Source organism: Salvelinus sp. IW2-2015, unplaced genomic scaffold, assembly GCF_002910315.2.
Source record: "Salvelinus sp. IW2-2015 unplaced genomic scaffold, ASM291031v2 Un_scaffold3970, whole genome shotgun sequence".
Taxonomy (NCBI): domain Eukaryota; kingdom Metazoa; phylum Chordata; class Actinopteri; order Salmoniformes; family Salmonidae; genus Salvelinus; species Salvelinus sp. IW2-2015.
This window is the reverse complement of record NW_019945244.1, coordinates 7263-21514: the sequence shown is the minus strand read 5'-3', so window position 1 is coordinate 21514 and position 14252 is coordinate 7263. Positions and strand designations below refer to the sequence as shown.

The following is a 14252-nucleotide window of genomic DNA, read 5'->3' as shown; positions in this document are numbered from 1 at the left end:
ACCAGGCCATTCTAGCCAGGGCACCAAGGCCATCGTGCTTAGGGCACCAAGGCATCTGACCAGCACCAGGCCATCTGCCAGGCGCAGCCAAGGCCATCTGTAGCGGACACCAAAGGCCATCTATGCTAGGGCAACAAGGCCATATTTCTGATAGGGCACAAGGCCATCTGCTATGGCACCAAGGCCATCTGCCAGGGCACCCACGGCCATCTGCAGGGCACCGAGGCCATCTGATAGGGCACAAGGCATCTGATAGGGCACCAAGGCCATCTGATCTAGGGCACCAAGGCCATCTGCATAGGGCACCAAGGCCATCTGCTGGGCACCAAGGCATCTGACTTAGGGCACAAAGCCATCTGATTAGGGTACCAAGGGCCATCTGTAGGGCACCAAGGCATCTGCCTAGGGCACCAAGGCCACTACTGATCAGGGCACCAAGGCCATCTGCCAGGGCACCCAAGGCCTTTGCTAAGGGCGACCAGGCCATCTGATATGGCACCCAGGCCATCTGCCCAGGGCACCAAGGCCATCTGATACGGCGCACCAAGGCCATTCTTGATAGGGCCCAAGGCCATCTGATAGGCGCACCAAGGCCGATTCTGCTTTAGGGCCCAAGGCCATCTGCTAGGGCACCCAAGCCCATCTGATAGGGCACCAAGGCCATTCTGATAGGGTACAAGGCATCTGCCAGGGCACCAAGGCCATCTGCTTTCAGGGCTACCAAGGCACGCCAGGGGCACCACAAGGCCATCTGCTAGGGCACCAAGGCCATTGCTAGGCGCACCAAGGCCATCTGCTAGGCACCAAGGCCATTCTCTTAGGGCACCAAGGGGCCATCTGCTAGCGGCACCAGGCCATCTGATAGGGCACCAAGGCCACATCTGCATAGGGCACCAACGGCAATCTGCTAGGGCACCAAAGGCCACTCTTGCCTAGGGCACAAGCCATTTGGATAGGGCACCAAGGCATCTGCCAGCGGCACCAGGCCATTGACCAAAAAGACAATTATACTGATTTGAAAACTTGAAAAACACGAGCCTATTCTGTTACAGAAAACATACGTTTCATTAAAATGTACTATAAATAATTACATGTCAAGTAGTAGGTGGTAGTCTGTGATATTAACTAGTCTGTTCATGTCAAAGTGTTAGTGGTACTAGTCCTATGGTAATCTAACTACAGTCTATGGTATTAACTACCAGTCAATATGTATTAACGTACCAGTCTATGGTATCTAATACAGTCTGTCATGTCGAAAGTGTTAGCGGTTGTAGTCTGTGGTTTAACTACAGTCTTATGGTATACTACAGTCTATGTTTAACGTACAGTCGCTATGTATTAACGTACAGTTCATGTCATGTCAACAGTGCTTAGGTTGCGTAAGTCTTGTGGTATTAACTACCAGTCTTATGGTATTAACTACAGTCTGTCATGCTCTAAGTGTAGGTGTAGTCTATGGTATTAACTAGTCTACTGTTCTAAGTGTAGGTGGTAGTCTCATGGTATTAACTAGTCTGTCATGTCAAAAGTTAGGTTGGTGTATGGTTATTAACTGTCTCGTTCATGTCAAAGTGTACGGTTGTAGTCTATTCTGGTATTAAACTAGTTCTGTTCATGTCCAAAAGTAGTAGGTGGTAGTTATGGGTATTAACTGTCTGTCATGTCAAAGTGCCTTGGTGCCCTAGCAGATGGCCTTGGTGCCCTAGCAGATGGCCTTGGTGCCCTAGCAGATGGCCTTGGTGCCCTAGCAGATGGCCTTGGTGCCCAGGCACAAGGTTTCCCAACCTCGGTCCTAGGTGCATGTTTAGTTGTTTGCCCTAGCTCTACACAGCTGATTCAAATCATCAAAGCTTGATGATGAGTTGATGCCCTATCAGAGGCCTTAGGCCTATATATCACGATGTCAAGGCCTTAGGGCTATATATCACGGTGTCAAGGCCTGGGGCCTATATATCACGGTGTCAAGGCCTTAGGCCTATATATCACGGTGTCAAGGCCTTAGGCCTATATATCACGGTGTCAAGGCCTTAGGCATATATATCACGGTGTCAAGGCCTTAGGCCTATATATCACGGTGTCAAGGCCTATATATCACGATGTCAAGGCCTATATATCACAAGGCCTTAGGCCTATATATCACGATGTCAAGGCCTTAGGCCTATATATCACAAGTCAAGCCCTTTAGGCCTATATATCACGATAGTCAAGGCCTTAGGCCTATATTACACAACCTTAAGGCCATATATCACGATGTCAATCGCCTTAGGCCTATATATGCCATGTCAAGTCGCCTTAGGCCTATATATCACGATGTCAAGGCCTTAGGCCTATATATCACGAATGTCAAAGGCCTTAGGCCTATCAATCACAAATGTCAAGGCCTTAGGCCTAATATATCACGATGTCAAGGCCTAGGCCTAATATACAACGATGTCAAGGCCTTAGGCCTAATATATCACGGTGTCAAGGCCTTAGGCCTATATATATCACGATATGTCAAGGCCTAGGCCTATACATCACAAGTCTAGGCCTATAACATCACAAGCTTAGGCCTAATAATCACCAAGCTTAGTCTAATAATACAACATGTCAAGCAATGAACTAAGTTAAAGAGAATAACGCAATTATCACAACACTTGTAAAATGATATTTTTGGGGTGGGGCTTGGCTTCCCCACAATGCACATACAGTACATACACACACACACATAACAAACACACGTACACACAAACACACACACAGCACACACACACTATCACACTCATCGATGTGTCAATAAATTTGATGTAATTCTTTCATGTTTTTGTTCTCTTTCCACAGGTGGGGTCATCTCCTCTCTAGAATCATCTCCTCTCTAGAATCATCTCCTCCTAGAATCATCTCCTCTCCAGAATCATCTCTCTCAAGAATCATCTCCTCTCTAGAATCATCTCCAGAATCATCTCCTCTCTAGAATCACTCTTCTCCAGAATCATCTCCTCTCTAGAATCATCTCCTCTCTAGAATCACTCTCCAGAATCATCTCCTCTCCAGAATCATCTCCTCTCCAGAATCATCTCCTCTCTAGAATCATCTCCTCTAGAATCATCCTCCTAGAATCATCTCCAAACATCTCCTCTCTAAGATCATCTCCTCCTAGAATCATCTCCAGAATCATCTCTCCAGAATCATCTCCTCTCAGAATCATCTCCTCTCTAGAATCATCTCCAGAATCATCTCCTCTCCAGAATCATCTCCTCCAGAATCATCTCCTCTCCAGAATCGTCTCCTCTCCAGAATCATCTCCTCTCTAGAATCATCTCCTCTCTAGAATCGTCTCCTCTCTACAGTACCTGGTCTACTAAGGTGATCCATCACAACCCAACCACCACCCAGCAGGTCCATGCAGAGTGCCATCACACTGAGGAGCAGTACAGCCAACTGTCTGAACCAAACCTCACTAGACATTTCCGCCAACCGTCTGAACCAAAGATGAAACATTTCAGCTAACTGTCTGAACCAAAGATCGGACACTCCTGCTCTGCTTCTGCTCCTGCTCTATTCTGAAACACCCTGTTCTGATCTGGACGTTACTCTGAAACACCCTGTTCTGTTCTGGATGTTACTCTGAAACACCTGTTCTGTTCTGGACGTTATTCTGAAACACCCTGTTCTGATCTGATCTGGACGTTACTCTGAAACACCCTGTTCTGTTCTGATCTGAACGTTATTCTGAAAACACCTGTCTGATCTGATCTGAACGTTATTCTGAAAACACCCTGTTCTGATCTGATCTGAACGTTACTCTGAAACACCCTGTTCTGTTCTGGATGTTACTCTGAAACACCCTGTTCTGTTCTGGATGTTACTCTGAAACACCCTGTTCTGTTCTGGATGTTACTCTGAAACACCCTGATCTGATCTGGACGTTACTCTGAAACACCCGTTCTGATCTGAACGTTACTCTGAAACACCCTGTTCTGATCTGGACGTTACTCTGAAACACCCTGTTCTGAATCTGGACGTTACTCTGAAAACACCCTGTTCTGATCTGGACGTTATTCTAAAACACCCTGTTCTGATCTGATCGAGTGTGGACGTTGCTCAGACACCTGTCTGTGGTCTCCATAATGAATGATGGCTCAGCTCTCCCCTCCAACCACACAGACTGTCAGGTGGTGAAGGTCCCCCACCTGGCGTTCTTCGTGTTGGGTATGGTGTCTCTCAGTGAGAACCTGTTGGTGGTGGTGGCCGTGGTYCGCAACAAGAACCTCCACTCCCCGATGTACATGTTTATCTGTAGCCTGGCCACGTTCAACACCATCTCCTCCCTCTCCAAGACCTGGGAGACCCTGATGATGGTGTTCAGCGATGTCGGACACCTGGACTCCCGAGGGGACTCCGTCCGGAGGGTGGACGACATCATAGACGCACTGCTCTGCATGTCCTTTATCGGTTGTATCTGTAGCTTCCTGGCCATCGCCGTGGACCGCTACGTCACCATCTTCCACGCGCTGCGCTACCACAACATCATGACSATGAGGCGAGCCGCCGCCGCCRTGGCGGGGATCTGGGCGCTYTGCGGCGTCGCCGGGACGGTCATGGTGGCATTCTGTGARGCCACGGTCATCAAGATCCTTTTCATCGTGCTCTTCCTCATCTCGCTGCTCCTCATCCTCTTCCTCTACGTCCACATGTTCCTGCTGGCTCGGTCCCACGCCAGGAAGATTGCGGCGCTGCCCGGGAGTGCCATGCCGCATCGCAGCCTCCGGGGGGCGCTCACGCTCACCATGCTATTCGGGGTGTTTGTGGTGTGCTGGGCACCTTTCTTCCTCCATCTCCTCCTCCTCATGGTGTGTGTTGAGAACCCTTACTGTGAGTGCTACCGCTCTCTGTTCCAGCTGAATTTGGTTCTGCTGATGAGTCACGCCGTGATAGACCCGGCCATCTACGCCTTCCGCAGCGCAGAGCTACGACACACCTTCAGGAAGATGCTGCTCTGCTCAGACTCACGACTCTGCTACGAGGTCAAAGCTCTGTTCCACTGAGGGGCTTTGGCTGTACCCTATTCCCTAGATAATGCACAACTTTCCACCGGAGTGTTTGACCCCGTGGGTAGGGCACTATATGGTAGGGCACTATATGGGGAATAGGGCCTTGGTTAAAGGTAGGGCACTATATGGGGAATAGGGCCTTGGTTAAAGGTAGGGCCCTATATGGGGAATAGGGCCTTGGTTAAAGGTAGTTCCCTATATGGGGAATAGGGCCTTGGTTAATAATGCACATATAGGTTTTATTGACACCCTGCACTGTTGCTTTTATGTTGTCATCTCAGCCAGCTGCTTGACAGCTCTCGGTCTGTCTACAACAATCAGATCCAGCTCATCTCAGATATCAGAGTTGTTTCAAAAGAGACACCTGGGCATATTTCAGATGGATCACAGGGCTTATATAAATAAATACATGTTATATCTTGGCAATAGGCATTTTATTTACATGTGCAAGAAACATCGGTACGAATAAGTCCACAGTACATACAGGAAACATATATATAACATGGAGATCGTCATGTCAACAATATTTCTATAAAGTCCACAATTTGTAAATCACACTGTCTGTATGGACTGAGGATGTTCTGTAACTGGACATTTAACTATAATACTAGAATTAATAGATAGCTACTGTCATATATATACAGTACATTATATAACTAGTATACAGAATAGATAACTACTGTATATTATACCCCATGTATGTATAACTATAACAGAATATGATAACTACTGTATATATACAAAGGAAGATAAGGATAAATCTATTAACCGAATACATTCCTCAAATAAGGAAATAAAAGGAAAAATTAAAACGTGACTGGCAAACCTAAGAAGGATGAACTGTCTAAACTAAAAAACTGATTACAGATCTGAGCCTCAACTACATTAAGTGAAATATTTTAAACAATACGTCCTCTTTAAACTGTGATATATCACGTCAATACTCCGACATAAGAAGAACAGCATTTGTCTTACAGGAAAACTAACACCAACGTGGAGGAAGAAGTCATTAGATAAAAGAGGAGTAAAATGCGAAAAAAAAATTGCACTGAGTAGACATGACCCTCTATCCTTCTCTTTCAGTAACTCGTCTATTTATTCCCTTATTCTGTCAAATTGCTGAAATATAACATATACACTAATAAAATGTCATATATGTTTTTGTGTTAAAGTGGAAATCTTACAAACCTGCGCACACTACATGGAGATGCGAGTTTACAAGAATTCTCAATTGCGTTTATACGTAGTTTTCACTCCTAAGACACAGTCACTGAACGCGAACACTTGTGCTCAAAACCCCCTCTCTTAGACCGGGTTACCGGTCTCTCTGGTCCCCATTCTCTTCAAAGTGTATCTGCCCCCTTCTAAATCTAAAGGAAGAATCCTCTAACATAAAGCCATGTATTTGTCTTCTCTACAATAGACTATATTGTGCCTTGTGTTTTGTGTGTCTTTGACGAGCATGGAAAAAATAATGTCTCATATGACTGATATCATTACCTTGCTATAAAACGTCGCCCTAGTTGGCACCATGTAAATCAATCAGCTTTGTTGCCAAGATTAATAATGAGCAACAAGTCCTCTTCTCTGACAGGACTACGTAACATTATCACGATATATACAACTGTGGTTATGAATTTTAAATCTTAGTGCACCTAAAGTATGAGACCTGATAACCGGTGCAAGCATTAGTTTCTATCCTGATGATGTTGTCCTGGTGAACAATTATAACGATCCTCCACATCCATAATAATTTGCTCCAACAGTTTTGTCACACAACACAATTCCTACAACCCGAATACTGCAATTCCCGAGTGTTAAAAACCAGTCTCCAGCCGACACACTAAGTGATACTTTCACAAACAATTATTGGCGAGCGATTGTCATTTGTATGATGAACCAGCCACACTCTATGTAAGACTCTCGACCATAAACAAATCTGTGTTCTCTATAAGACAGCCCAACCTAGATTAAATTTCTGCTATCGACACACCAATTCATGCCAAACTCGTCCACTCATGGGTATCGGACCATAAGCTCTCATAATACTGAACTATTGCACTAAAGTTAAATATGCGTCCTCACGGGGCCAAAAGTTTGTCTTTACAACCTTTGATTCTGCTAGTATTCTCCTCCCTCATACCACAACAACTCTATATAGTCCATGCAGTCTAGGGACTAGTATGCTCACCCTTATGGCCACGATCCACGACGTAATAGTTTGGAGAGAAGTATGTGCTCCCTACTACAGAGTCTAGTCCCAATATTGACCCCGCCAGAGGACATGTCACCATGGTCCGCCTTACAAACTATGGGATTAATGAGAGCGCCAACATGTCGAGACAGGGTATATGGTGTCATGGGTAATGGACTAAATCTGTGATGCACTACAGCCAAAAATACTTCCTTTAGACATGCCCCAGCTGTGTGTGAAATTTGATGCTCTATCAGAAAGTCCACAATTCTTCCCCTTAGCTGCTAGACTATGGTCAAAATGACCTCAATATGACCCCCGTAAGGGCTTCCCAGACAGCACACATACATCTCGCAGACGTCGGCTCGATGTATACATTATACATTGGGCTGATGTAGTATGGAGAGCGTTGGCACATTGGCAAGATGACGTCACCGTTAGATCATATTTGCCCTTCAGCCGCTGTTTGGTCGACGCACGTCAAAATACTGGCAAATAAAAAAAATCATATGCTTTACATTCAGCAGACACCACTTACATTAGTGAGTGCATATATTTATGTACTTTTATTTGTTCATACTTCACCCCTGTGGGAATCAAACCACAACCTTGGTATTACAAGCACCATGCGCTACCACCTGAGATACAGGGCACTATACCTAGACTATAAGTGATTTTGTTTGTGGGTAAAATGAAGAGAGACAATTCAAGTTAATGTCAAGTTTATTAGGCTTTGCTATACCATCAAGTTGTTAAAAGATCTGCAGCACAGAGACGAGAAAACAGGGAACAGAGAACATCACATTGAATATGAGAGAGAATGTGCAGTTAGTTCCATAAAGACGGACTTAAGGTTTTATTACAGACTAATGCAGTGAATATGTGATAACTATATTTACAAAATAAAAAGTTATCATTTGAGTGTTAGTGTTCCAAGTTTGATACTTGCAACATGAAGTGGAACGATCTTTGTGGTATATTTGGTTGTTATCCGCTGGACTAGAGGTTATCTCTTTCATAGAAATGGAAATTCTGACTGAAAGGTTTTAGGCATTTTGGGAAGTGCTGTTTTTACGCAGTTTACAGACACCAAATCTCGCGACAAATGAACTAGGAATCCCATGATGCACTGCGCGAGCCCGAGGACACGCGGATCCCCTCTATCTCTGCTGTAAGGTCTTCTACTGACCGGACGGTCATTCTATGTACTTATGGCTCATACAACTACAGAAAACACTTTTGACTGGATCAAACACCTTGAATTTCAATGTATGTATTCCGTTACGTGTGAGCTTTGTCACGTAGTTTTACAACTTCCCGAAAAATGTAAACAACTACTTTGCCAAGTGTCGGCTAGCTAACTTAGCTAGCAAGCAAAACAACCCGAGTTGGCTTTCTGTCAGAATCAGGCATTAGCCAGACAACTAACGTTAGCTAACCATATCTAAAACTGGCCCGTGTTTACACTGGGTTGTTCTGGAAGCTTTATAAGTGAAGGAAGTTTGCCGTCCTCCAGACCCCCCCCCCCAATGTCAACCACACAGAAGCCACTGCGTATGTGACAGCTAGCCAGACAGCTAGCTCTAGAAAGATAACTAGATGTTTTGCAAGTTCTGTAGCTAACCTTTGCACATGTAACTTGGCTAGATAGCCACTTAGCTAGCTGACTAGCTACTTACTATAGTTGGCTTGCTAGCTATTTTTTTTATTTGCCTTGTTAGCTATATATCCGAACATGGCTGTGTGTAGCTAGTAAACGTAGTTAAACCAGAACTTTGGTTGTTTTGCTGAGAATCATCCACAGTAGTGGCCACTGGATTAGTCTGTTGTGGCTAACTTCTGTGCTTAGATTGTGTTTATAATATTTTTATTTGGACGTTTTCATTTCAGGTGCTGGATTAATGGTTGTCCTACTCTAGTTGGAGGTATGTTTTGGTATTATGTCTTATCATACCATCAGATACGTTTCTTCACTCTGATTATAACGTTTCCTAACTTAATATATACTTATCAACATAAATGATTACTCCTCTTGTAATTGATAGTCATTTGTAAACTCTGATGATGTGTGCTGTCTGCAGCCTCTGTGGTCAAACGTCTCAGGGAGGAGGAGATGCATCGTGTTCTGTCCCAGGGTGCATTGCGGCAGATGGCCTACGTGCRGTCCGTGGTCGTGGGCCTGTCGGTGTGTGAGGCTCGCCTGGCMGTGTCGGTGTGTATTGTAGGCCGCCTGCCCACCGGGCCCGGCCAGCGTTGGGTCAGTACCTCAGCCTTTAACAGGGCAGTGGAACGGCCCAAGCTCCAACCGGAGGACCAGGACCCACCCRGYCTGGCTGGAACAGAGCCCGTCTACGGGGCAGACTCCTCCAAGCTGCCTGTGGAGGCCCTGCCGGAGGCCCCGCCGGAGGCCCCAGAGATAGACCCTCTGCAGGACAAGTCCATTGGTCTGGTCCAGAGATTCAAGAAGACCTTTAAGCAGTACGGGAAGGTGATGATACCTGTCCATCTCCTGACCTCCAGCGTCTGGTTCGGGACCTTCTACTACGCTGCTATGCAGTGAGTCACCTGTCTGGTCTACTCCTGGGGATTCCATTATATGTGGGGCTAGGACAGTCAATTAGTCTGACAATGTGGGCTAGGACAGTCAATTAGTCTGACATAATGTGGGGCTAGGACAGTCAATTAGTCTGACATAATGTGGGGCTAGGACAGTCAATTAGTCTGACATAATGTGGGGCTAGGACAGTCAATTAGTCTGACATAATGTGGGGCTAGGACAGTCAATTAGTCTGACATAATGTGGGGCTAGGACAGTCAATTAGTCTGACAATGTGGGGCGATGACAGTCAATTAGTCTGAATAATGTGGGGAGATGACAGTCAATTAGTCTGACATAATGTGGGGCTAGGCAAGTCAATTAGTCTGACATAATGTGGGGTAGGACAGTCAATTAGTCTGACATAATGTGGGGCGATGACAGTCAATTAGTCTGACATAATGTGGGGCTAGGACAGTAATTAGTCTGACATGTGGCTAGGACAGTCAATTAGTCTGACTTGTTTTTTCCCCAGTCGAACGTCTGTCTGCCACGGTCATGTGACTCACTGTTTTATAGAAGCTAACCGTTTTGGTGAGCAGGGTGGTGTACCTAATAAACTGGCCACTGAGTGTTTCACGGGAAGGCGCAGTATTGGCCTTAGTTAATAACCTCACTGTGTATTTCACAGGGGAGTGAATGTGGTGCCTTTTCTGGAGTTTATTGGTTTCCAGAGAAGATTGTTGGTCTGCTGAATCACTCTTCTGGTGGTACGCCCTCACTGCTACGCCATGTACAAGGTAAGATAACTCACTGCCTACGCCATGTACAAGTAAGATAACTCACTGCCTACGCCATGTACAAGGTAAGATAATCACTGCCTACGCCTTGTACATGGTAAGAATACTCACTGCCTACGCCTTGTACAAGGTAAGATAACTCACTGCCTACGCCTTGTACAAGGTAAGATAACTCACTGCCTACGCCATGTACAAGGTAAGAATACTCACGACTATGACTTGTCAAGGTAAAAGGACTTGTACTACGACGCCTTGTTCAGGGTAAGAGTACTCACGGACTATGACTTGTACATACGACGCCCTGTTCAGGGTGAGCAGAAATACTCAGATTGCAACATCAGCTTCAATTCACTTGTCTCTACTGAATTTGATGGCTTTCTTTATCCTGATTTCCTTCAGATTGCAACACCTGCCAGATACACAGTGACTCTGGTGGACCGTAAACACGGCTACTTCTCTACCCCGCCGCCTGTCAAAGACTACCTGCAGGACCGGATGGAAGAGACCAGGGAGAAACTCACAGAGAAAATGGAGGAGACTAAGGAACTGTTCTCTGAAAAAATGGAGGAAACTAAAGAACTACTCTCGGGGAAAATGGAAGATACGAAAGAACGATTGTCTGGTATTTCCGAAAAGATGGAGGAGACGAAAGAACGTRTCTCTGGAAAGATGGAGGAGACGAAAGAACGTTTCTCTGGAAAGATGGAGGAGACGAAAGAACGTTTCTCTGGAAAGGTGGAGGAGACGAAAGAACGTCTCTCTGGAAAGATGGAGGAGACGAAAGAACGTTTCTCTGGAAAGATGGGGGAGACGAAAGAACGTTTCTCTGGAAAGATGGGGGAGACTAAAGACATGTTCTCTGATAAACTACAGGAAACCAAAGACAAAGTGTCTTACCGAAAGAAGCTAGATTAGTCTTGTTTACAAGTGGTTGTGAATAAACACACGTTTGGTGTCTTCAATGTGGTTGGGGTCAAAGACAGAATTAAGGCACGTATTATGAACCTGTTGAGAGACGAATGAGTCCAGACACTGTCCTTCTGCCATCCTGACTGCCCCAGCTAGTACCATTATACCTGCTATAAGGAGGAGGCATTTCTCAGTTCTATTAGAATACACTGAGGAGCATTTATGAATTCTGGGTATGAAACAAACTTCCTGTTCAATTCAACATCGTCCATCAAAGCCTCATTGAGGCTGTAACTGCTTGTGTGTCTTTCAATCACGTTTTCTAATGTCTTTTTTTATCCAATACCCAAAGTTTAATATATTGTGTATTATTTTTGTGTTCCTAATGTCTAATCAACTGAGAATTGTGCCTATAATAGGAAGTGTGATTAGAGAAGTCGGTTGATTGGTTCCTTAAAGGGATTCTTCTGGATGTTGGCAATGAGGCCCGATTTGGCAATGAGGCCTTTATCTACTGTCCACAGAGTCAAGGTTGACAATGAGGCCCTTTATCTACTGCCACAGAGTCAGATGTTGTAATGAGGCCCTTATCTACTTCCACAGAGTCAGATGTTGACAATGAGGCCCTTTATCTACTCCACAGAGTCAGATGAACTCATGGCCAAAATCCAGAAGTATCCTTCTAAGTTGCTCCGTGGATATTACAGAAATATAAAGCCGAAATGCAATAGAATGAAAACCCACAGACTGAACAGAGGGTGTTGGGTACTGTAGTACCAGTTAGTGGACCTTACTGTCATTTAAAATCATGTCTGTATGATCACAATTTACAATAAAGCAGAATATTGAGCTTCTAAACATCGTTCAGGTTCCTGTCTTCTTCCCATGTTCTAGTACTGTACTAGACAAACGGTTCACTCCAAAACATTTGGAATTGAAAGCCCAACAACTGATTACCAGCAGCCTTGATAAAGGCTAAGCTGTCGCTTTCAAGCGAGAGACACTAATCCCTGACTATTAGAAATCCTGCTACGACCTCCAGAGCGCGTCAAACAGTCAAGACGTCAATACAGGACGAAGATCGGAAGCATACCATGCCGGCCTCTGACGCTCGCGGATGTGCCAGGCTTACAAACTATCACAGATTACAGAGGGAAACAGCTGCGAGCTGCCCAGTGACGCGAGCTACCATACGAGCTAATCCGCATTGAGAAAGCAACACTGAACCATACATGAGAGCACCAGCTGTTCCGAACGACTGTGTGATCTTGCTCACCATAGCCAATGTGAGTAAACCTTGGAACAGGTTAACATTCACAACGCCCGCTAACATCTGGGCATGTCTCACTGACCTCTCCCTGACCCAGTCTGTAATACATACGTTTCAAGCAGACCACCATAGTACCTGTGCCCAAGAACGCCAAGTAACCTGTCATAATGATTATCATCCCGTAGCACTCACATCTGTAGCCATAAATGCTTTAAAGGCTGGTCATGGCTCACATCCACACCATCATCCCAGACACCCGGACGCACCCCAATTTGCATACCGCCCCAACAGATCCACATAGATGCAATCTATCTGTCCACACGTCCCTTTCCACCGGACAAGAGAAACCCTACGAGAGAATGTTGTTCATTTGACTACAGCTCAGCATTCAACACCATAGTGCCCTCCAGCTCATTACTAGACTCAGGACCTGTGACTGAACACCTCCATCTGCAACTGGATCCTTGACTTCCTGACGGCCGCCCCCAGGTGGTGAGGTAGGCACCAACACATCGCCACCTACCCCCAACACAGGGGTGTGTGCTTATCCCCTCCTGTACTCCCTGTTCACCCTTGACTGCGTGGCCGCGCACGACTCCCAACACAATTATTACGTTTGCGACACACAACGTGTGAGCCTTCATCACCGACAACGAGGAGACAGCCTATAGGGAGGAGTCAGAGACATGCAGTGTGGTCCAGACAACAACCTCTTCCTCAACGTCAGCAACGTCAGCAAGACAAACCGCTGACCGTGGACTACAGGAAATGGAAGGCCAAGTCCGCCCCCATCCACATCTACAAGGCTGTATAGAGCGGGGCGAGAGCTTCAAGTGTATATAGCCATGTTATTACCTCGTACCCCTGCACAATTGACTTCAGTACTGTACCCAGTGTATATAGCCATGTTATCATTGACTCTGTTCTGGTACCCAGTGTATATAGCCAAGTTATCATTACTCAGTATGTGGTACCCAGTGTATTAACCTGTTATTACCTGTACCCCTGCCCATTGACCCAGTACTGGTACCCAGTGTATATAACCATGTATTCATGACCAGTACTGGTACCAGTGTATATAGCCATGTTATCATGAACCAAGAACTGGTATCCCTTGTATATAGCCATGTTATTACCTGGTACCCCTGCCCATTGACCCAGTACTGGTACCCAGTGTATATAGCCATGTTATTACCTGGTACCCCTGCCCATTGACCCAGTACTGGTACCCAGTGTATATAGCCATGTTATCATTGACTCAGAGAATTAATAACATGAGCAATAAATAAACACTATGTTCCTTCTCTGCGTTGTTGGAAAAGGACCCGCCAGGAAGCATTTCACTGTTAGTCTCCAGCTGTTGTTTACCAAGCATGTGACCAATAACATTTGATTTGATATAGTTCATGCAGAGTGTGGGATATACTGAAGAAGTGGCTGAGGTAAGGAATAACCATGTACGTATTTACACACCTGGAGACATTTACTGAGGAAACAGGTGCAACCTTGA

At 45.5% G+C, this 14252-nt stretch overlaps 2 protein-coding genes across 2 annotated transcripts; both read left to right on the top strand.

The window, feature by feature from the left end:
* Positions 1-4109: 4109 nt before the first annotated feature.
* Positions 4110-5236, top strand: mc2r (melanocortin 2 receptor). The gene has a single exon (XM_024143422.2). The coding sequence runs from the start codon at positions 4110-4112 to the stop codon at positions 5025-5027; it is 918 nt and encodes a 305-aa protein (XP_023999190.1). The 3' UTR covers positions 5028-5236.
* A 3105-nt stretch (positions 5237-8341) lies between these two features.
* LOC112076733 (uncharacterized protein C18orf19 homolog B-like) lies at positions 8342-12334 on the top strand. Its single transcript, XM_024143420.2, is given in 8 exon segments — positions 8342-8496; positions 9118-9152; positions 9309-9783; positions 10455-10489; positions 10492-10537; positions 10601-10628; positions 10963-11945; positions 12004-12334. Coding segments are annotated over 7 exon segments (1137 nt in total). The 5' UTR covers positions 8342-8494; the 3' UTR covers positions 11479-11945; positions 12004-12334.
* The last annotated feature ends 1918 nt before the right edge of the window (positions 12335-14252 follow it).